Source organism: Dasypus novemcinctus, chromosome 3, assembly GCF_030445035.2.
Source record: "Dasypus novemcinctus isolate mDasNov1 chromosome 3, mDasNov1.1.hap2, whole genome shotgun sequence".
NCBI lineage: Eukaryota > Metazoa > Chordata > Mammalia > Cingulata > Dasypodidae > Dasypus > Dasypus novemcinctus.
Window position 1 is genome coordinate 150,573,006 of NC_080675.1, and position 16,473 is coordinate 150,589,478.

A 16,473-nucleotide genomic window follows, 5' to 3' on the forward strand; every position below is an offset into this window, starting at 1 on the left:
TAGTGTACATTAAATTAACATTAAAACAGTAAATTTAACAAATTAAAACTTAAGAAGGATAAGAAAATAAATTTTAGAAGCACAAGATGAGGTTTAACAGAAGCACATAAGAAATTATTTACAGATCTTAGTGACTTGAATCTGAATCAACAGTTTGCCAAGATGGCCAAAATTATTGTGAATTTGGAGCACATTACAGAAGCACAGTGTCCAAACAAGGAACCTTAAGCAAGGAGGCCTATAAAACCTCATGTGTAAATACTGTCTTAAGTTCTAAGTCCTAAACTTTAAGAGAGGCACTGCCAAAATAGAATCAGTCCAGGAAAAGAGCAGAATGGTGTGAAGTTTGAAAAATATAGTAACTAGCCCTTTTCGTCCTCGTTCTATCTTTCCTCTATTCCATATAACTCAAACTACAAGACAAGTGCTTCCATCCCCCAATAACTAGCACTTGCCCTTCTCCCCCAAAATACACACATACACACACACACCCCCCTCAGATTCAACTTTGTCCCTGCCCTAAGGCCGCAAACAGATCTGACAGGAGTGACTCAATGACTTCTAGTCCAAAACTCTAGGACTTGGCACATCAGATCTGCTACTAACACAGCCCTGGCCTAAGCACCCAAGTTTAACTGTGGCCTTCTACTTTCTTCCAGAGATCCACACCTACTCAAGAAACTGGGACTCTTCCTCAAAGTCTGGATCCATAGTTCCATTAAGCCAGGGATTCTTAACGAGTGGTCTGTGAGCTCAAATTTAAATTAAAAAGAAAATAAAAATTCTTGTGGGGACGTGTTGGTACAGTATGATATATTTATTAAATACTACACAGTATAGTATGGACTTAGTAAAGGGTACATGGTTTTCACCTGACTGGAAAAGGGGCCCAGGAACAAGAAAGGTTAAGAACCCCTGCATGAGGCCCTCAAAGTAGTGCAGCTGGCCAGGAGACTCTGCAATTAAGAAATGTCTGTTATCTCAGAAGCTAATTTCAGTCCTCAGCCATATCAAACCCACTGAGGATCAACAGTTCCAAATCCAAAGAGGCTCTCAGATACACCCAAAGACACACTTATACATGCTCATAAAATAGTATAAGTTCATCAGCTTATTTGTACCTAAGAGGCCATTTGCAAACCTAAGAATGAAGCCCGGAAAAGTGCCTGAAATCTGGCCATCCTCACTGCAGTGCCCCATTTTCCATTCCAATTAGAATTGGGCTACGCTCCCTGGCAGAACCCAGACAGTAAAATCTGGTAACTTCTAGGTCCAGATTCTTAGGGCAACTGACACTGGAGTAACATGAGCTTCCCTATGGAATAGCCTTGTCAAAGTTGGCAGGTTTTCCTGGCTGAATCAGAACAGCCTGTGTCTCATTTCAGCCAAAACTCTCCTGGAAGCCAAGCATCTCTCTAGGGAATGCCATCTGTAGTGGCCATCAGGTGTCTCAATGCCCACTTTCCAACCATGCAGACATCCATTTCTATTTCTCAAGAGGAGAGTCTCTGTTCTTTCTATGGATGGGAGAAACCATAGTAAATGCTACTCATTGAAAACTTTGCCTCACTGCTCCTCCCCCAGTAAACAGTACAGTTCTAGTCCACAATCAGATAATATCTGGAACTTTTTATCCAGTTCATAACAGTTCTACATCTAGTTCAAAGCCTATTTGTAAATCCAGGTCTTCTCTTCCTAAAGTGGGCCTGACGTGTAAAATCACTTCTAGATGGTTCTCCAGACCAACACAACAGCACCCTAGGGATTCTCTGAAACTTGAGAGTACACCAGGATCACCTGGAGGCTTGTTAAAATACAGATTGCTGGGTCTTACCCCCAGAGTTCCTGACTCAATAGGTTTGGGGTGGGACTCAAAAATGTGCATTTTTAACAAGTTCCCTGGGGATGCTGATGTTCCTGGTCTAAGGACCACACTTTGAAAACCACTGCCCTACATCAACAATCTTTCTAGTAATCCCCAAAACTATACTGGGGAGTGAGGGGTAGGGGAGAAGACTAAAAGGAAGATGCCATAGTATGGGCCTATTTGCATCATAATATTTAGCACTTTTCCCTACAAAGGAAACTCCTTATTCTTCTTTTTTTTTTTTTATTGACTTTGTAATAATATTACATTAAAAATGTATATATATGAGGTCCCATTCAACCCCACCACCCCCACCCCACCTCTCCCCCCCCAACAACACTCATTCCCATCATCATGACACATCCATTGCATTTCGTAAGTACATCTTTGGGCACCTCTGCACCTCATGGTCAATGGTCCACATCATGGCCCATACTCTCCCCCATTCCATCCAGTGGGCCCTGTGAGGATTTACAATGTCCAGTGATTGCCCCTGAAGTACCATCCAGGGCAGCTCCATGTCCCAAAGACGCCTCCACTTCTCATCTCTTCCTGCCTTTCCCCATACCCATCAGCCACCATGTCCACTTTTCCCAATCCAATGCCACCTTTTCTATGTGGACATTGGATTGGTTGTGTCCATTGCACCTCTATGTCAAGAGGAGGCTCAGATTCCACATGGATGCTGGATGCAATCCTCCCACTTTCAGTTGTAAGCACTCTAGGCTCCATGGTGTGGTGGTTATCCTTCTTCAACTCCATCTTAGCTGAGGGAAACTCCTTATTCTTCTACACAGTAGACTTCAACTGGATCTCATAGGTTAAATACTCAGGCATTTAAAACAGATGACAAATTCACATTCTAACAAATTATTAGTATAGATACATCTTATAACCAAGAAATGATACTTACATAAGAGATTCTAGGCCCAAATGCAACAGCCAAACTAGAAGTAGGAATAATATTGCTTCTCCTTCCTTTGCCTTACCAGTTACATTATTCACTAAATGAATTAAAACCTGTATAGCACTGAGAACAGTGTTTGGCACAAAGTGATCACTAATTAAATATCAGCATTATTACTATCATGAGTTTTGATGTGGGCCTTTATCAATAACTGTAGTACTGGAAGCAAAGCAGAACAATTACAGGTTCCAACTGGTTTCCAAGTCAAGTAGTCCTAGCAGTTCTATTCAAAGTACAAGTTTCTAGTTGCTTCTAATTTTCTCACAAAAACACCTCCAAGGCCAGCCTATTTCCAGCCTGATTTCAACTAAGAAGGAAAATTATGCTTTAGGTATAAAGAAAAAAAAAAAGATGGGTTTCAAAGTTTTTAAAATGTCTCTGATAACCTAATTCCATAAAATGGTGCACTAGCATTCAGACCCAGAACTATTGTTTCTTTAAAACATTTAGAATCCTAACCTGAAAGGGTTTATTTTTGAAACACAAAAGTATGTTGGAAAATCCTGTAAAGTTTAATCTTAGTAGCCCATAACTTTTAACTCCCTGAGCAAGCCAGAAATACCACTTTCTCTTCACTTTTGGGGTTTATCAGGCATGGAAGAGCAAGAGTTTCCTTAGTGAGGCAAATGAGTCGTTCCCAAATAAAACAGTTTTCTTGTGCACATGTACCATGTTCAAGGTTTCAGTCCTTTCTCTGAGCAATTCTTTTCCTTCCCTTATGATCCTAAGAAAGAGAAAATTTTAAGTACAGAAAACTAAAAACAGAGTGGATATGGCTCAGGAGTTGGGCACCTGCCTCCCACATGGGAGATCCCAAGTTTGGGCCCTGATATCTCCTAAAGAAAGACAGAAAGAAAGAAAAAAAAAAAAAACCAGATGAGCAGAAAAAGAGCAAAAAACAACAATGAACAGATAATGAGCAAACACGATAAGCAAAAACGAGCAAAAACAACGAGCAAACACCAGGGTGCATTCTCAGGTGTGGAAAACAAAACAAACAGTATTTTTTTAAAAAAGAAAGAAAAGTGAAAATAAGCAGGAAAAAAATTCCAACATCCTTTTTCTCAGAAAATTCTCTTCCTTCTTAACATTTACGCTTGGAAAGAGTGAAAAAGAAAATTTGATAGCTTATATATAGACAAAACTATAGGCAAGTGACAGTATCATGGAAAAACTAATGAAAAGGCTATAGTCTCATCACAGTTACTGACAGGCAAAAATACCATGTATACATCCCTACTGTTGTTAATAATTTTAAATGAAGACTAAAGACTGGATTTATAAAGGCAAACAGCAAACTTATGACTTTCTAAGAGATACAGCCAGAGACCTACATGAGCCCCAAAGTTCACTAACTCTATTACAGCACGTAATTTATTTCATAAATAAATGTATAATAAGCAGTAAAGAACAACATAGCCACTTAACTGTGGGGACCCTTGTGAACAGCTGAAACCAGGAATATTAAACCCACAAATGCCCAAGGCAGAACTGTTTCTGGTGTGTGTGTGTGCGTGCCATAAACAGAAATAGATGGTTAAGGCAGCTGTAGCTCACTGAATAGAGCACTGCCTTTAAAATCAGAAGAGAAGGGTTTGAGTACTAGTGTTGTTGCCACAGTAAGTCAGTGAATGCATCTAAACTGTCACTGTAGGAAATCTAAAGTCTCTGCATCTTAAAGATAATCATCCTAAGCAGAACGATACCTGCCTTCTGGGCTGTTTTGAGGAATAAACTGATTCCAACACAGTTTCACTTCTTCTTTAGCAAACATAACTTTGAACTTTTACAATGTGCACTAAGGATGCAAAGAACCAGTCCCTGCCCTCACTGTGCCATAACAATTATTCCTCCTCTTCAGTGAGTACCCTACAATTCAATTTAAGACCTGCTTAAGAATTAAAGAGTAAATTCCTGATAGAGAGCCCCTAAACCATGCTGAACAAGGAACTGACACATAGCAAAAAAACAGTAAATGAATGCTGAATGAACAAACTATCTTTCTGCTTATGGTTTTAAAAAAACTTCCTCTCAGTTGGCATTAACATGAAGCAGAAAAGGGATTGATACATAATAATCACTCCACTCACTGGAGGAACAGACCATTCAAATCAACACTAAGAAACATTTGGAGGGTGGCAGGCTTGGCCCAGTGGTTGGGGCGTCCGTCTACCACATGGGAGGTCCGCGGTTCAAACCCCGGGCCTCCCTGACCTGTGTGAAGCTGGCTGATGCGCACAAGGAGTGCCCTGCCGCGCAGGGGTGTCCCCTGCGTAGGGGAGCCCCATGCGCAACGAGTGCGCCCCGGAAGGAGAGTTGCCCAGCGCGAAAGAAAGTGCAGCCTGCCCAGGAATGGTACCGCACACAGGGAGAGCTGACACAAGATGACGCAACAAAAAGAGACACAGATTCCCATGCCACTGACAACAACAGAAGAGGACAAAGAAGATGCAGCAAATAGACACAGAGAACAGACAACCGAAGTGCGGGGGGGAGAAGGGGAGAGAAATCAATCAATCAATCTTTTTTTTTAAAGAAAAGAAACATTTGGAAAAGAAAGTAAAAATGACACTACACTTAAAAGTGAGCACCCCATGGCAGGGCTCAACAGCATTCTGTCGAATAAAATTCCTCCATGCCTGAAACCCCTGTGAAAGCTGTGGAAAGGGGCTCATTTTATCTTTGCTGATCATTATGCCACAAAATAAATTTTAGACTAGAGTTTTTCGGTATATAAAATCAATTGCTGAAATTAGTATGCAGGGACACACATTCTAATAAACAGTAAATATGTTAAGCAAAGATGTATCTTTAACTTGTAAGTAGGAACTTGTAACTGTTCCTAAGAACTACAAAATTCTTCAGAGATAAATCAGGGTTTCCCAACCTTGGCACTATTGACAAAGATAATTCTGTTGTTGGGCGCTGTGTTTGGAATACTATAAAGATATTTAGCAGCATCCCTGACCTCTAAACACGAGATGCCAATAGCACCCCTTGTACTGACAACCAAATATATCTCTAGTCATTGACAAATGCTTCCTGTGAATAAAAACACCCTGACTGAGAACCACTGAGAAAAACAATGGAATCAGAATTTTTTCACAAAGACTATTTAAGCTACAGAAAATGAATGCAACAGAAACCAGGAACTGAGATGGCGCAAATGACAGGAAACCTCTCTCCCACATCAGAGGTCCCCAGAATCGAATCCCAGTGAAACCTAAAGGAAAAAACGAGAAGGGAAGACAAAAAAAGAAAAAGACACAGAAGATGACATGGCAAATGGACACAGACAACAAAAACAGCAGGGCGGGAGGAGGGAGAGGGGGAAAAAAAAAAAGACCATTACACTTAAAGGTAATCTTTAACCAAGATGAAATAAACAAATGAACCAATGTGATGGTACAAAAAGGGTTAACAGCATAAAACAAGTTACAGGTAGCATTATTTCCATCTTCTTATATATACATTACTCAAAAATATTAAATAAAATCCTGAAGCCAAAAAAGATGCTAGGGATTTCTGAGATCTACCCAGGACGCATCATCACTTTCCAAAAGGCCCAGGTTTTACTTGTAAATCTTTCTGTTTAGCAAAAGGCCAGGTTTGCATATTTTTAAGTACAAGGAACACAGCACTTAATACCAGGATCCTAAGTGTGTATAGAGTATGCAACACTTTTTATAAAATGTTACTTTTTGTTTGTTTGTTTTTTGGGAGGTATAGGAGATTGAACCCAGGATCTGGGTGTACATGGGAAGCAGGCACTCAACCATTTGAGCTACATCTGCCCCCTACAATATTATTATTTTTAAAGAAACATAGTCACTGCAGAGAATCTAAAAGAAATCATTTTAAAAAAGACAAAAGGAGCTGAGGTGGCTCAAGAGACTGAGAGCCTCTCTCCTACATGGGAGGTCCCAGGTTCAGTTCCTGGTGCCTCCTAATGAGAAGATGTAGACACAGAGAGCAGACAGGAAACACAAACCATGGGGGGTGATAAATAAATAAAAATAAATCTTTAAAGGAAAAAAAAACAAAATGCAGGGCATTTAATAATGGTGTATATAAAAATATAGGCAAAACAAAAAATAAAATATATAGGCAGAGGCAAAGAAACTAGGCCATCATAACACCAAATTAGCCAGTTCTTCAAGCAATGAACACATAATCAATGGATTAATTTCCCCAGACACTTCAGTCCTAAAGTTATAGATGACTCTCTTTAGAACCTGCCCATCAATTCTGGGAATAAATTCTGGTTTCAGAATAATTCCATAAGCTTAGTTTGATCTGTGTCACCTGTATGGGATAAAAAGAAAAAGTATTTGTGTGTTTTGAATGGATTTGGTATTTCAGAGGAAACAGATGCATATAGTGGAAACTATCTTTCCCAGAGAAGAATGGAATGCTTTTCTCAGAAGCAGAAGCTAAAGAAAATATAACCTCTAATCTACTGTTTTGGTCTCATCATTTTATAGCCTGGACCTAAGAGATAACCAACCCTTAATAAACAAACAAGCTTCCCATGGGTTCTGGAGCTTACCAGCAACATCTCCATGCCATCTCAGGCTCTCACCTCCCATGCCATCTCAGGCTCTCAAGAAGTCTTTTCAAAATCAGATAATGACAGCGCGGATTCTGGCAGGCACAGCTCCTCCAGCACTGGGGAGCACAGGCTAAACTACCTGTTCTCTAAATATCCAACTCTATTCCAAGGAAATGGAATAGAGAACTGTGACTACTCCAGTGCCCAGAGAAGGCAACCAAGGAGCTCTAGTGTGGGGGTATGCTTGGGGGGAAAATGTTAATAGTAACTGAATTGGAATTTAGAAAAAGAAAATGCTTCTGAATGCCTGAAACATCAACTCATGATGGTAGAACACAAAGTATGAAATGACTGAAACTGCAATGGAGGTTTTAGTATCTGAACAAACAATTTGAGTTAGAGGCTGTGACTTCAAATCTTGATACTACAATGAACCAACCATTCTGCTATAAAATGGGGTTTATATTTAGAAAAGAAAAAAAAGTTAAAGTACCAAACATTACTACCTCTTTACCAAAACAATAAAGACATACAACTGTGAAAAGAAGACTTACATGTACTGATCTGAGTTTTAATTTTTACCTCCTTAAACAGTTCAGCATGTTTCTAAAGAAAGGTCTTTCTTACTTTTCAATTCATTAGCAAGGACTAGATGTCAGGTTCCTGTGAGAAAATCTCTACCTTCCTTAATATTCACCAAACTAAAGTCCAACACTCTTGATACACTCAGAAAAAAAATTTTTTTTTGAAGATTTATCTCTCCCACCGCCCCCCACCCCCATTGTCCGTTGCCTGCTCTCTTGGGTTCATTCGCTGTGTGTTCTTCTGTGTGCACTTGCATTCTCAGCAGCACCGGGAATCTAAGTCCTTTTTTCTGTTGCGTCATCTTGCTATGTCAGCTCTCCGTGTATGCAACACCACTCCTGGGCGGGCGGTGCTTTTCTGCGCAGGGCTGTTCTTGCAGGGCGCACTCCTTGCACATGGGGTTCCCCTATGCAGGGGACACCCCTGCATGGCACGGCACTTCTTGCATGTGGCAGCACTGCATGTGGGCCAGCTCACCACACAGGTCAGGAGGCCCTAGGTTGAACCCTGAACGTCCTATATGGTAGGTGGACACTTGATCAGCGAGCCACATCTGCTGTCCTAAGCAGAAATTTTAAGAGAATAAAATTCTCACATCCAAATAGAATTTTATCTAATTGCTAATTATAATATCATCAATCATAAATTACTGGCAATAATGACAATAATGAGAATGCCCCACCTTTTACACCTCTCCTTTTCTTCTCTGGAAGGCCTCAATTTAACACTATGAATCATTTGGTCCTTGACTTATGGTTACTTCCGTGGGGGGGGGGGGGGAAATGACATTTAGCACAGAACATGTGAGGCTGTGGGAAAAGGGAAGTTCTTGGCCACAAAAACCAGGACAAAACTCTTGCCCTTGGGAAAAGTGCCAAAAATTTCTGAAGTCACTGCACAGCAGTTAAGCTTTTAGCTTTAGAAGATCCCATTATAAGAACACAAACCACAGCATGGAATTAGAATAGGTGTTTGAAAGCTACCCTGTAAAGTTGCAAGACAATTATTTTCTGGCTTTCAACAGAGTCCATGCTAAGTGAATATTCTTCCTTTGAGATAGGTTTAAGCTAACATGGTTCTAAAATGTTTCACTATTCAAAGAAAAGGAATGTCATTCTAATGGCTAACTTTAGTTTCTGCTTACTACACAAGTATCCCCAGGCCAAGAGTGCTACACACGTTAACTTATTAATCCTCACAACAATGCTATAAAGCTCTAAATAACAAACTCTAAAATAAGAATCTTCTTTAGAGGTTTAAAAAATAAATCTTAGATTACTTGTTACCATGATTTTAAAATAAAGAAGCACTATGAATTATTAAAACCATCCTGGGTTTAAAATAAATGTATTTTAAAAAGCATAATTACTTAAGAAAAATACTCTATTGTCCTATCCTTTTACCCACTGTGATATCCATGTATGACCAAAAGACCCTAAAAGACTATAATTACTGAACTCAAATATCCTTAGAGTCCTACTTAAGAGTCTTTATTTTATAGTTTATTTCAAAGAGAAGGTTCTCTATGTCCAAACAGACAAAAATGTAACACAAGGAGCCCCTCTTAACTTTGAGGCATAGAACAGATGAATAAAATACCCTTACCTATCCTCTGTGGTCCAGTTAATTATAATTTAATAAAGTCAATAAAATTACCAACTTCATATCAAGTTACAAATATGAGTACATGCTTTGGAAAACTAAAATTAAGACCTAATTAATAACATAACAGAATAAAGATTAGTAGGTTAGTACTAAGACGTAGAGATTACCCTTCCCACTGTAAAATTTATAGTTCTACTAGCCCATTAAGAAAGCCTTTTATATTTATTTACACAAAAACATATCAAAAAGGGGATGTATTAGCGACACAAAAACACCTGGATTTTTACAGTTTGGAGAGATAATATTCTTCATATTTGTCTCCAAGAATAATTACTTATCTTGTGCAAAAGAAAAAGAAGATACAAAGAAAACTAAATTCTGATTGTGACCACTCCTCAAAATGGAGAATTGCCAACTCTATCTTAATAAATTTTTCCAAGAGTAATTTCATCACAATTTCTTGTATAGATTGTACAATGTTTCTGCTGGCAATATACAGCTCAAAGTAAACAGTTACCACTTTTTTGACTCTGCTTTTTTTTTTTAAGATTTATTTTTTATTTATTTCTCTCCCCTTCCCCACCCCACTTGTCTGCTCTTTGTGTCCATTTGCTGTGTGTTCTTCTATGTCTGCTTGCATTCTTGTCAGTGGCACCTAGAATCTGTGTCTCTTTTTGTTACATAATCTTGCTGCGTCAGCTCTTCGTGTGTGCAGCGCCATTCCTGGGCAGGCTGCACTTTTTTCGCGCTGGGCAGGTCTCCTGACGGGGCGCACTCCTTGCGCTTGGGGCTCCCCCTACACAGGGGACACCCCTGTATGGCATGGCACTCCTTGCACGCATCAGCACTGCACGTGGGTCAGCTCATCACATGGGTCAGGAGGCCCTGGGTTTGAACCTTGGACCTCCCATGTGGTATGTGGACGCCCTATCCATTGGGCCAAATCCACTTCCCAACTCTCCATTTTTTTTAAACCATATTTGAAGAAGCATCACCAAAACCAAATACATACATCAACACCCAAAACCCACAAAATTAGTATTATATACTCACTTAGGAATGCGAGTAAATTGGCTAATTGCTTCATGGGAAGTAATGTAGTATAATACAGAAAGCACTGGCAATAGAAAACCTAAACCTGAGTGGGAATCATTGGCTCCATCACTTGCTAGTTATATGACCTTAGGCAACTTCCTTCTCTCAGTCTGAGTTTTTTCCTTTGCAAACGAGGGTAATAATTCCAGTCTTGTGAGGATTAACTGTTTGTGAAATGCCCAGGACAGAGCCTGACTCAGAAAACAGTTACTGTTATTATTCTGTTGTTATTCATATAAGCTCCTTAAAGGCAAAGCATATCTTTCTTGTAACCCAAATGCAGGCTCTATAATTATTGAGAACTGAAAAATAAAAAACCATGAAACACGAAAAAGTTACAAATGAGGATTTGGTGTAACATCAATTCAACACATGCCTAAATAGGAAATAAGACTATGAAGTAATAATGATGACCATCAAAAATTTATTAAAACCTATATACCATAATGACCAATATCCTTATTTTTATAAGCCAAACTGAGAGGAGATTCTGCCTGTTTATAAATCACACAAAGAACTACTCTTCATTCATTCCACAAGTGTGACTGTCCACTAAATATCCAGAATGTCCATTATGTGCCAGTCATTTTGCCAGGAAATGTGCAGATGATGGTGAGCAAAAGTAGACACAGTCCCAGTCTTCATGGCGCTTACAGCCACTTAATCACACAAATAACTGTAAACTTGCAGCTGTGATAAGTGCTGTGAAGGCCAAGTGCTCTGAGAGCCAGTAACAAGGGATCTAACCTAGTTGGGAGATCAAAGGTGGCAGTCCCCAGGAAGTGAAAGCTGAGAGCTGAAGGATCAAGAGGGAGTTAAATGTGTTTCCAGAGGCAAACAGCTTGTGCGAAAGGCAAGAGGAAACATGGAAGGAACACAGGACTAAAAGGTCAATGTTCCTACAACAGAGACAAGGTATGAGAATTGGTTAGAGCCCTAGACCACATAAGGGCCCAGACACTGAAGACCATAAAGACATGCAACTTGATCGCAAGAGCAATGGAAAGCCAATGAAGAGTTTTGTGCTTATTTTGGGGGTAGGCAGACTGAGGGGAAGCGGCGATCAGATTTGTGATGTTCAATTCTAACTTAGAATAAGAGGAAAGGAATTCAGATGGATCAGGTAGGAAACAAAAGTCCAGTCAGGGTATGACAGCAACTCGGACTAGGTGGTGGTGGTGGTGGAAGGAAGTAGCTGAATTCAAGATATTCAGGAAAACTGATGATGTAGAGGCTGAGGGACAGCAAAGGGTCCACGTGTACTTCTGGGTTTCTAACTGGCATGATTTGGATGAAAAGAGGAACCATTCAGGAGGAATGTGCTCCAGAAACACTTTTAAGGCCCCAAAATGGCCTAACTGCATTTCATTTGCACCTGAAGCTATCTTTGCCAACCTACCTTATTTACAAAATAGGATTCCAAAAGATTTTGTGCTATTTCCAAAAATGAAATTGACTCTCAAAAAGTACAAGGACTTTCCAACATTAAAGATGTTTTATATTCTGTCACAACCTTTGAAATCGACTCCAAATGAGTTTTAAAATTGGTTTGAGCAATGGGGCAGCATTATGGAATGAGTGTCATTTCCCATGATGACTACTTTGATGAGAACATGTATTTGCTGTTTAAATATTTTGAAGGAATCTTAATAGTTACGTGATAGTAAACTAAAGGATAAAAACATCAGGCCTTACCATAATCAGAACTATGCTGCTTTTATGTTTCCAACATTCTGAAATGCCTGTAGAAAACATGGCCTTTTGTAGAAAACAAAAGGTATGATTAAAACACACACACTCTTAGCCTCTTGACCTTAATATATAAATATTTTACTATTTTGATCTAGTCCTTTTTAATGTCCATTGCATTCATTCAAATGTAAAAGATGGGTTTTTATTTGCTAAACAACATACCTGTATATATGTATACAGGTCAAAAACAGAAGAAAGCCAAGTTAATATCATTTTCGATACTGTGATATTTACTTCTCTATTTTTATTTTTTACTTCATAATTTAATGCCGTTTTCAATGAAGAATAGCGCTTCATCCTTTAAGTCTTAGGAACACAGAAACTTTAAACCTGACTAATCCAAGAAAAAAAGGATGGAAAAAAGAGATTTGCTCCCTTTAAAATCAGCCTAACACATCATGTCTTAGTACTTAAGTATTTCCCTAATTCTGCTAGGATGGGCTACCATACCACCTACTTGTACTAGGCCCTGACAGCATTTCATCAATCTTCGACTGCAGTTACCAGGATGTTACCGCTGCTTATATAGAGCAAGATTTGTTTTTCCCATGCTGATTTTATCTCAAGGCATTAAAAGGTAAGATCTGAGGCCAAATATGAAAAATGACATCTCCACAAATGAGAAGTCAAAGGGTTTTGCGTTGTTTTTTTTTTTTAAATCATGTCTTAAGCCCATTAACCAATATAAGTTTGCCAAACCAAACTGTCTCCATATTAGAGATTGTACTAGCAAATGTGGTCTTCGGGAACAAGGGCTGGGGAGGTTCAAATTGGTTGCAGGCCTGGTTCATCTTTTTATTTTTTCAGGATTTAAAAAACAAATCAAAACATGGAATCATACTACGGCTACATGCGCGCACGATAAAGCTGGGTATGGGCAGTGCCAAGGACGACACAGCAAAGGGTCTTCGGGGTTCTCCATCTAAGCTAACAGGCTTTCCCGTCGTCCTCAGGAGTGTCTGTCTCCACAGCTGGAATGTGGGGGGAGGGAAAGTTAGAAGAGCCCTGGGCTTCTCCCTTGACCGAGCCGGCAAAATGATACTGCAAACCACTTCCTTTTGGGGATTGAAGGTCATAAGCTTTAAGGGATAATGTAGGCTTCAGAAAGATGGAGACTATCAGATATTTCGAAATAAGGGTAGAAAAGTGGGGGTGAAGGGATGCGCCCAGACTGGGCAGCTGAATAGGGAGGTTCGCCAGGGCCCTCAGGAGCAGAAGCAGGCCGGGATCCTCCAGAATCCGGCCCGCAGGCCTGCCCCGGCCCTCCGAGGAAGCCTGAGGGGCTCATCTGAAAATCCAGAGCATCTAGGCACCCAGTGCCTAGCACCACTCTCCTCGGCAAGGGAGATAATCTCCATTGACACCCTCCCCCAAGCTGGGCTTTTCCTACCCTCAAAAAACCATAAACCCCTTCGGCAAGAAGCAGAACCTTCACGGGGCACGGCAGGATCGGGAGGAAGTAGGTGTTCCGCAAAGGGAGTCACCAGCTCTTCCCAGCAAACGTGTGGGGTGGGGGAGGAGGAGGCAGAGGGAAAGGGAGGCAGCCCCAGTTGGAGGAACTTTAATTACCACCGGGTCGGGGAGGACCAGGGGTAACCGAAGACCCGCAGGGCCCGGAGGCAGAGGAGGCAGGGAGCCGGGGCCGGGGCCGGCGGCGCCGCGCCGTTCCGGGGTCTGGGGCGCGGTCGCCGCGGGGACAGACCACCTCCCGCGCCCGGCGCACTCGCGCGCCCGGGGCCGCCGCCCGCGAGCTCGAGGCCGGGGCCGGCCCGGGCCGAGGGGCGCGGACACACCCACCGCCGCGGCGGCCGCCCCGCTTACCTGCTCCTCCTCCGGGGTCAGCTCGGGCGCCATGTCCGGCCCGGGCGCGGTCGCGGGCTCCATCCCGCCGCCGCCGCCGCCGCCCGGCGGGCAGACCTGGCCCGGGAGCGCGGGGCGCCCTGCTGCTCCGCTTCCGCGTCCCCGCGCCTCAGCAGCCCGAGGCCGGCTCGCTCATGGTCCGGCCGGCGGAGTCTGCGGCCACCGCAAATGCCGCTGGCGTGAAGAAAAATCTCTCAGAACTGTCGCGCTGTTCTGGGCGGAAATCCTTTTTTATTTTCTTCGCTCTTTCCCTTACTCCCCCTCCTCTCCCGGAAAAAAAAAAAAAAGTGCAGGCGCGGAGCTAACAGTCAGTCGGTGCTAGGAGAGGAAATGGGCTCTGCCTTGGAAAGCCGGGGGCCAAGGGCCGGCGGCGGAAACCTCCCGCAGCCCGCCGGCCTGCTCGGCGTCCGGCTTGGGCCGCGCTCCCGCTCGCCCGCAACGGGACGCAGCCCCGGCCGCCGCCCCGGCGTCCTCGGGAGCGCGGGCCGCTGCCGCCCGCGCGGCCTCCTCTCGGCCTCGTTCCTCAGAAGTGGCGGCGGCGGCGAGAGGGAGGGAGCGAGGGAAGCGCACCCCCCTCCCGGCTCACGGCCAGCGCTGCGGCCGCGCAGCGACCGCCCGAGCCCCCCGCGGCCCCATTGAGAAACTGAACGTCTCATTCACAAACAGGCGGCGAGCAGGGCCCGGAGGAGCGCGGACGCCGGCCGGGAGGGGGAGACAGAGAGAAGCCCGGGGCGGGGAGGCCGAAAGGAGCCCGGCGAGGGGTAGGAGGAGACCGAGAGGAACGCGGGGTGAGGAGCGAGGCGAGGAGGCGAGGAGCCCGGGGCGGGGGGGACCGTGGGGGACTCGGGGCGCGGGAAGGACCGCGGGGCTGGACGGAAGGAGACTCGGGCTGCAGGAGGGGGGAATAAAAAGGAGAACGGATTTTATAAGAAGTTAAATTCTTTAGAGGAGTAACAGACTGTATCTGAGTTTTAAAAGTGATTTGCTGATGGGCACTTCGACTGTGATTAACAAGCGGCTTCCATCTAGAGGAACCTACAGTCCTCACCTGTGTTCACGCCTCTTGCAGACTGAAATACCCTGTAAAGCATGGGGTCTTAACAAGGGGTCCGTGAGTTTGAATTGAAATGCAAACAACAACGAAACCCACATTATTCAGGTGGTGATAGGGAAGTGTTGTGCGGGTGTGATATACTTATTAAATAATACACAACGTAGTGTGGGCTTAGTAAGGGGTCCGTGGTTTTCACCTGACTGGCAAAGCGGTCTGTGGAACCGGAAAGCCTAAGAACGCCTGCTGTAAAGGATGCCTGAGAGGTCAGGTCCCTCTGATGGAAAGAAAAGGCACAGCTAATCCTAACCCCATCCCCTCTCTCTTCTTGCTGGCTGTATCCTGTAATCCATCATCAGTTTAGCTAATTTTAGCTCCTCACAAAAAACAACATCCAATTTCTACCCTCCTTCAGTTCAGGAATCACTCAGCCTTGTAAACCTCTGATTTTCACCCAAGCAAGACCTTGGGGGCTTTACAGGGTTCAGGATACAGGGTACAGTCTTGGGATTCCATTTGGGAGTTGTGGTAGAGCACAGGGAAGAAAGGGCTGGGTCTGGGATGTTTCTGCTTCATTCCATACCAAAGGTAAATATTCCAAAAGGACACAGTGAAAAAGGAGCTGTCACAGCTAGTTCCAAGCATGCTGTCTCAGATCTTGGGTCTCTGGAGCCTGCTGAAAGAGTCCCAAGGAAGGGGTCTTCAGACGATAGAGGAAGGTGCTCACCTTCTGATTCTGGTTCTCACCTCTGACCTCACCTCATTTCTGCATCAGTGCAATAAGAACTTTCAGCCTGACCTGAGTAAGCTGAGAATCAGAAAAGAAACCCCTGATGCTTCCATTTGTTTCTGTTTCCAGGTGGGGGTATTTTCCCCTTTGCACCAATCAGGTGACTCTGGATTAAGTTCATCATCCCATATCAGAGTTTCAGTATTGCAACTAGCCACTCCTCTGAAAGACAGTCTGTTTTATTTAGCTAGTATATTTATATGCACTGAGTTATGCACTGGGGTTCCAACAGAGAACAAGACAGTGGTCGATCTCTTTCCTATGTAAGGATATGGAATGATCCCTGCACTATATCATGAACTGAAAAAAGCTGAACTCAAAACAATGTGCATAAGGAAGAAAAAGATTA

The 16,473-nt window shown here is 43.0% G+C and overlaps 1 protein-coding gene across 4 annotated transcripts in view; it reads right to left on the reverse strand.

The window, feature by feature from the left end:
* Positions 1 to 14,912, reverse strand: part of PTPN9 (protein tyrosine phosphatase non-receptor type 9) — a 103,390-nt gene extending 88,478 nt beyond the window's left edge. Inside the window, exons 1-2 of one of the 4 annotated variants that reach the window (XM_012530990.4) lie at positions 14,245 to 14,912; positions 12,367 to 12,429 (exon numbers count right to left, since the gene is read on the reverse strand). In XM_012530990.4, coding sequence (XP_012386444.1) covers positions 12,367 to 12,429; positions 14,245 to 14,307 — 126 coding nt within the window. In that variant the 5' untranslated portion in view covers positions 14,308 to 14,912. The remainder of the gene's footprint in view (positions 1 to 12,366; positions 12,430 to 14,244) is intronic. The other 3 variants (XM_004473490.5, XM_058294559.1, XM_004473491.5) reach the window with 3 other exon arrangements.
* Between the last annotated feature and the right edge of the window lie 1,561 nt (positions 14,913 to 16,473).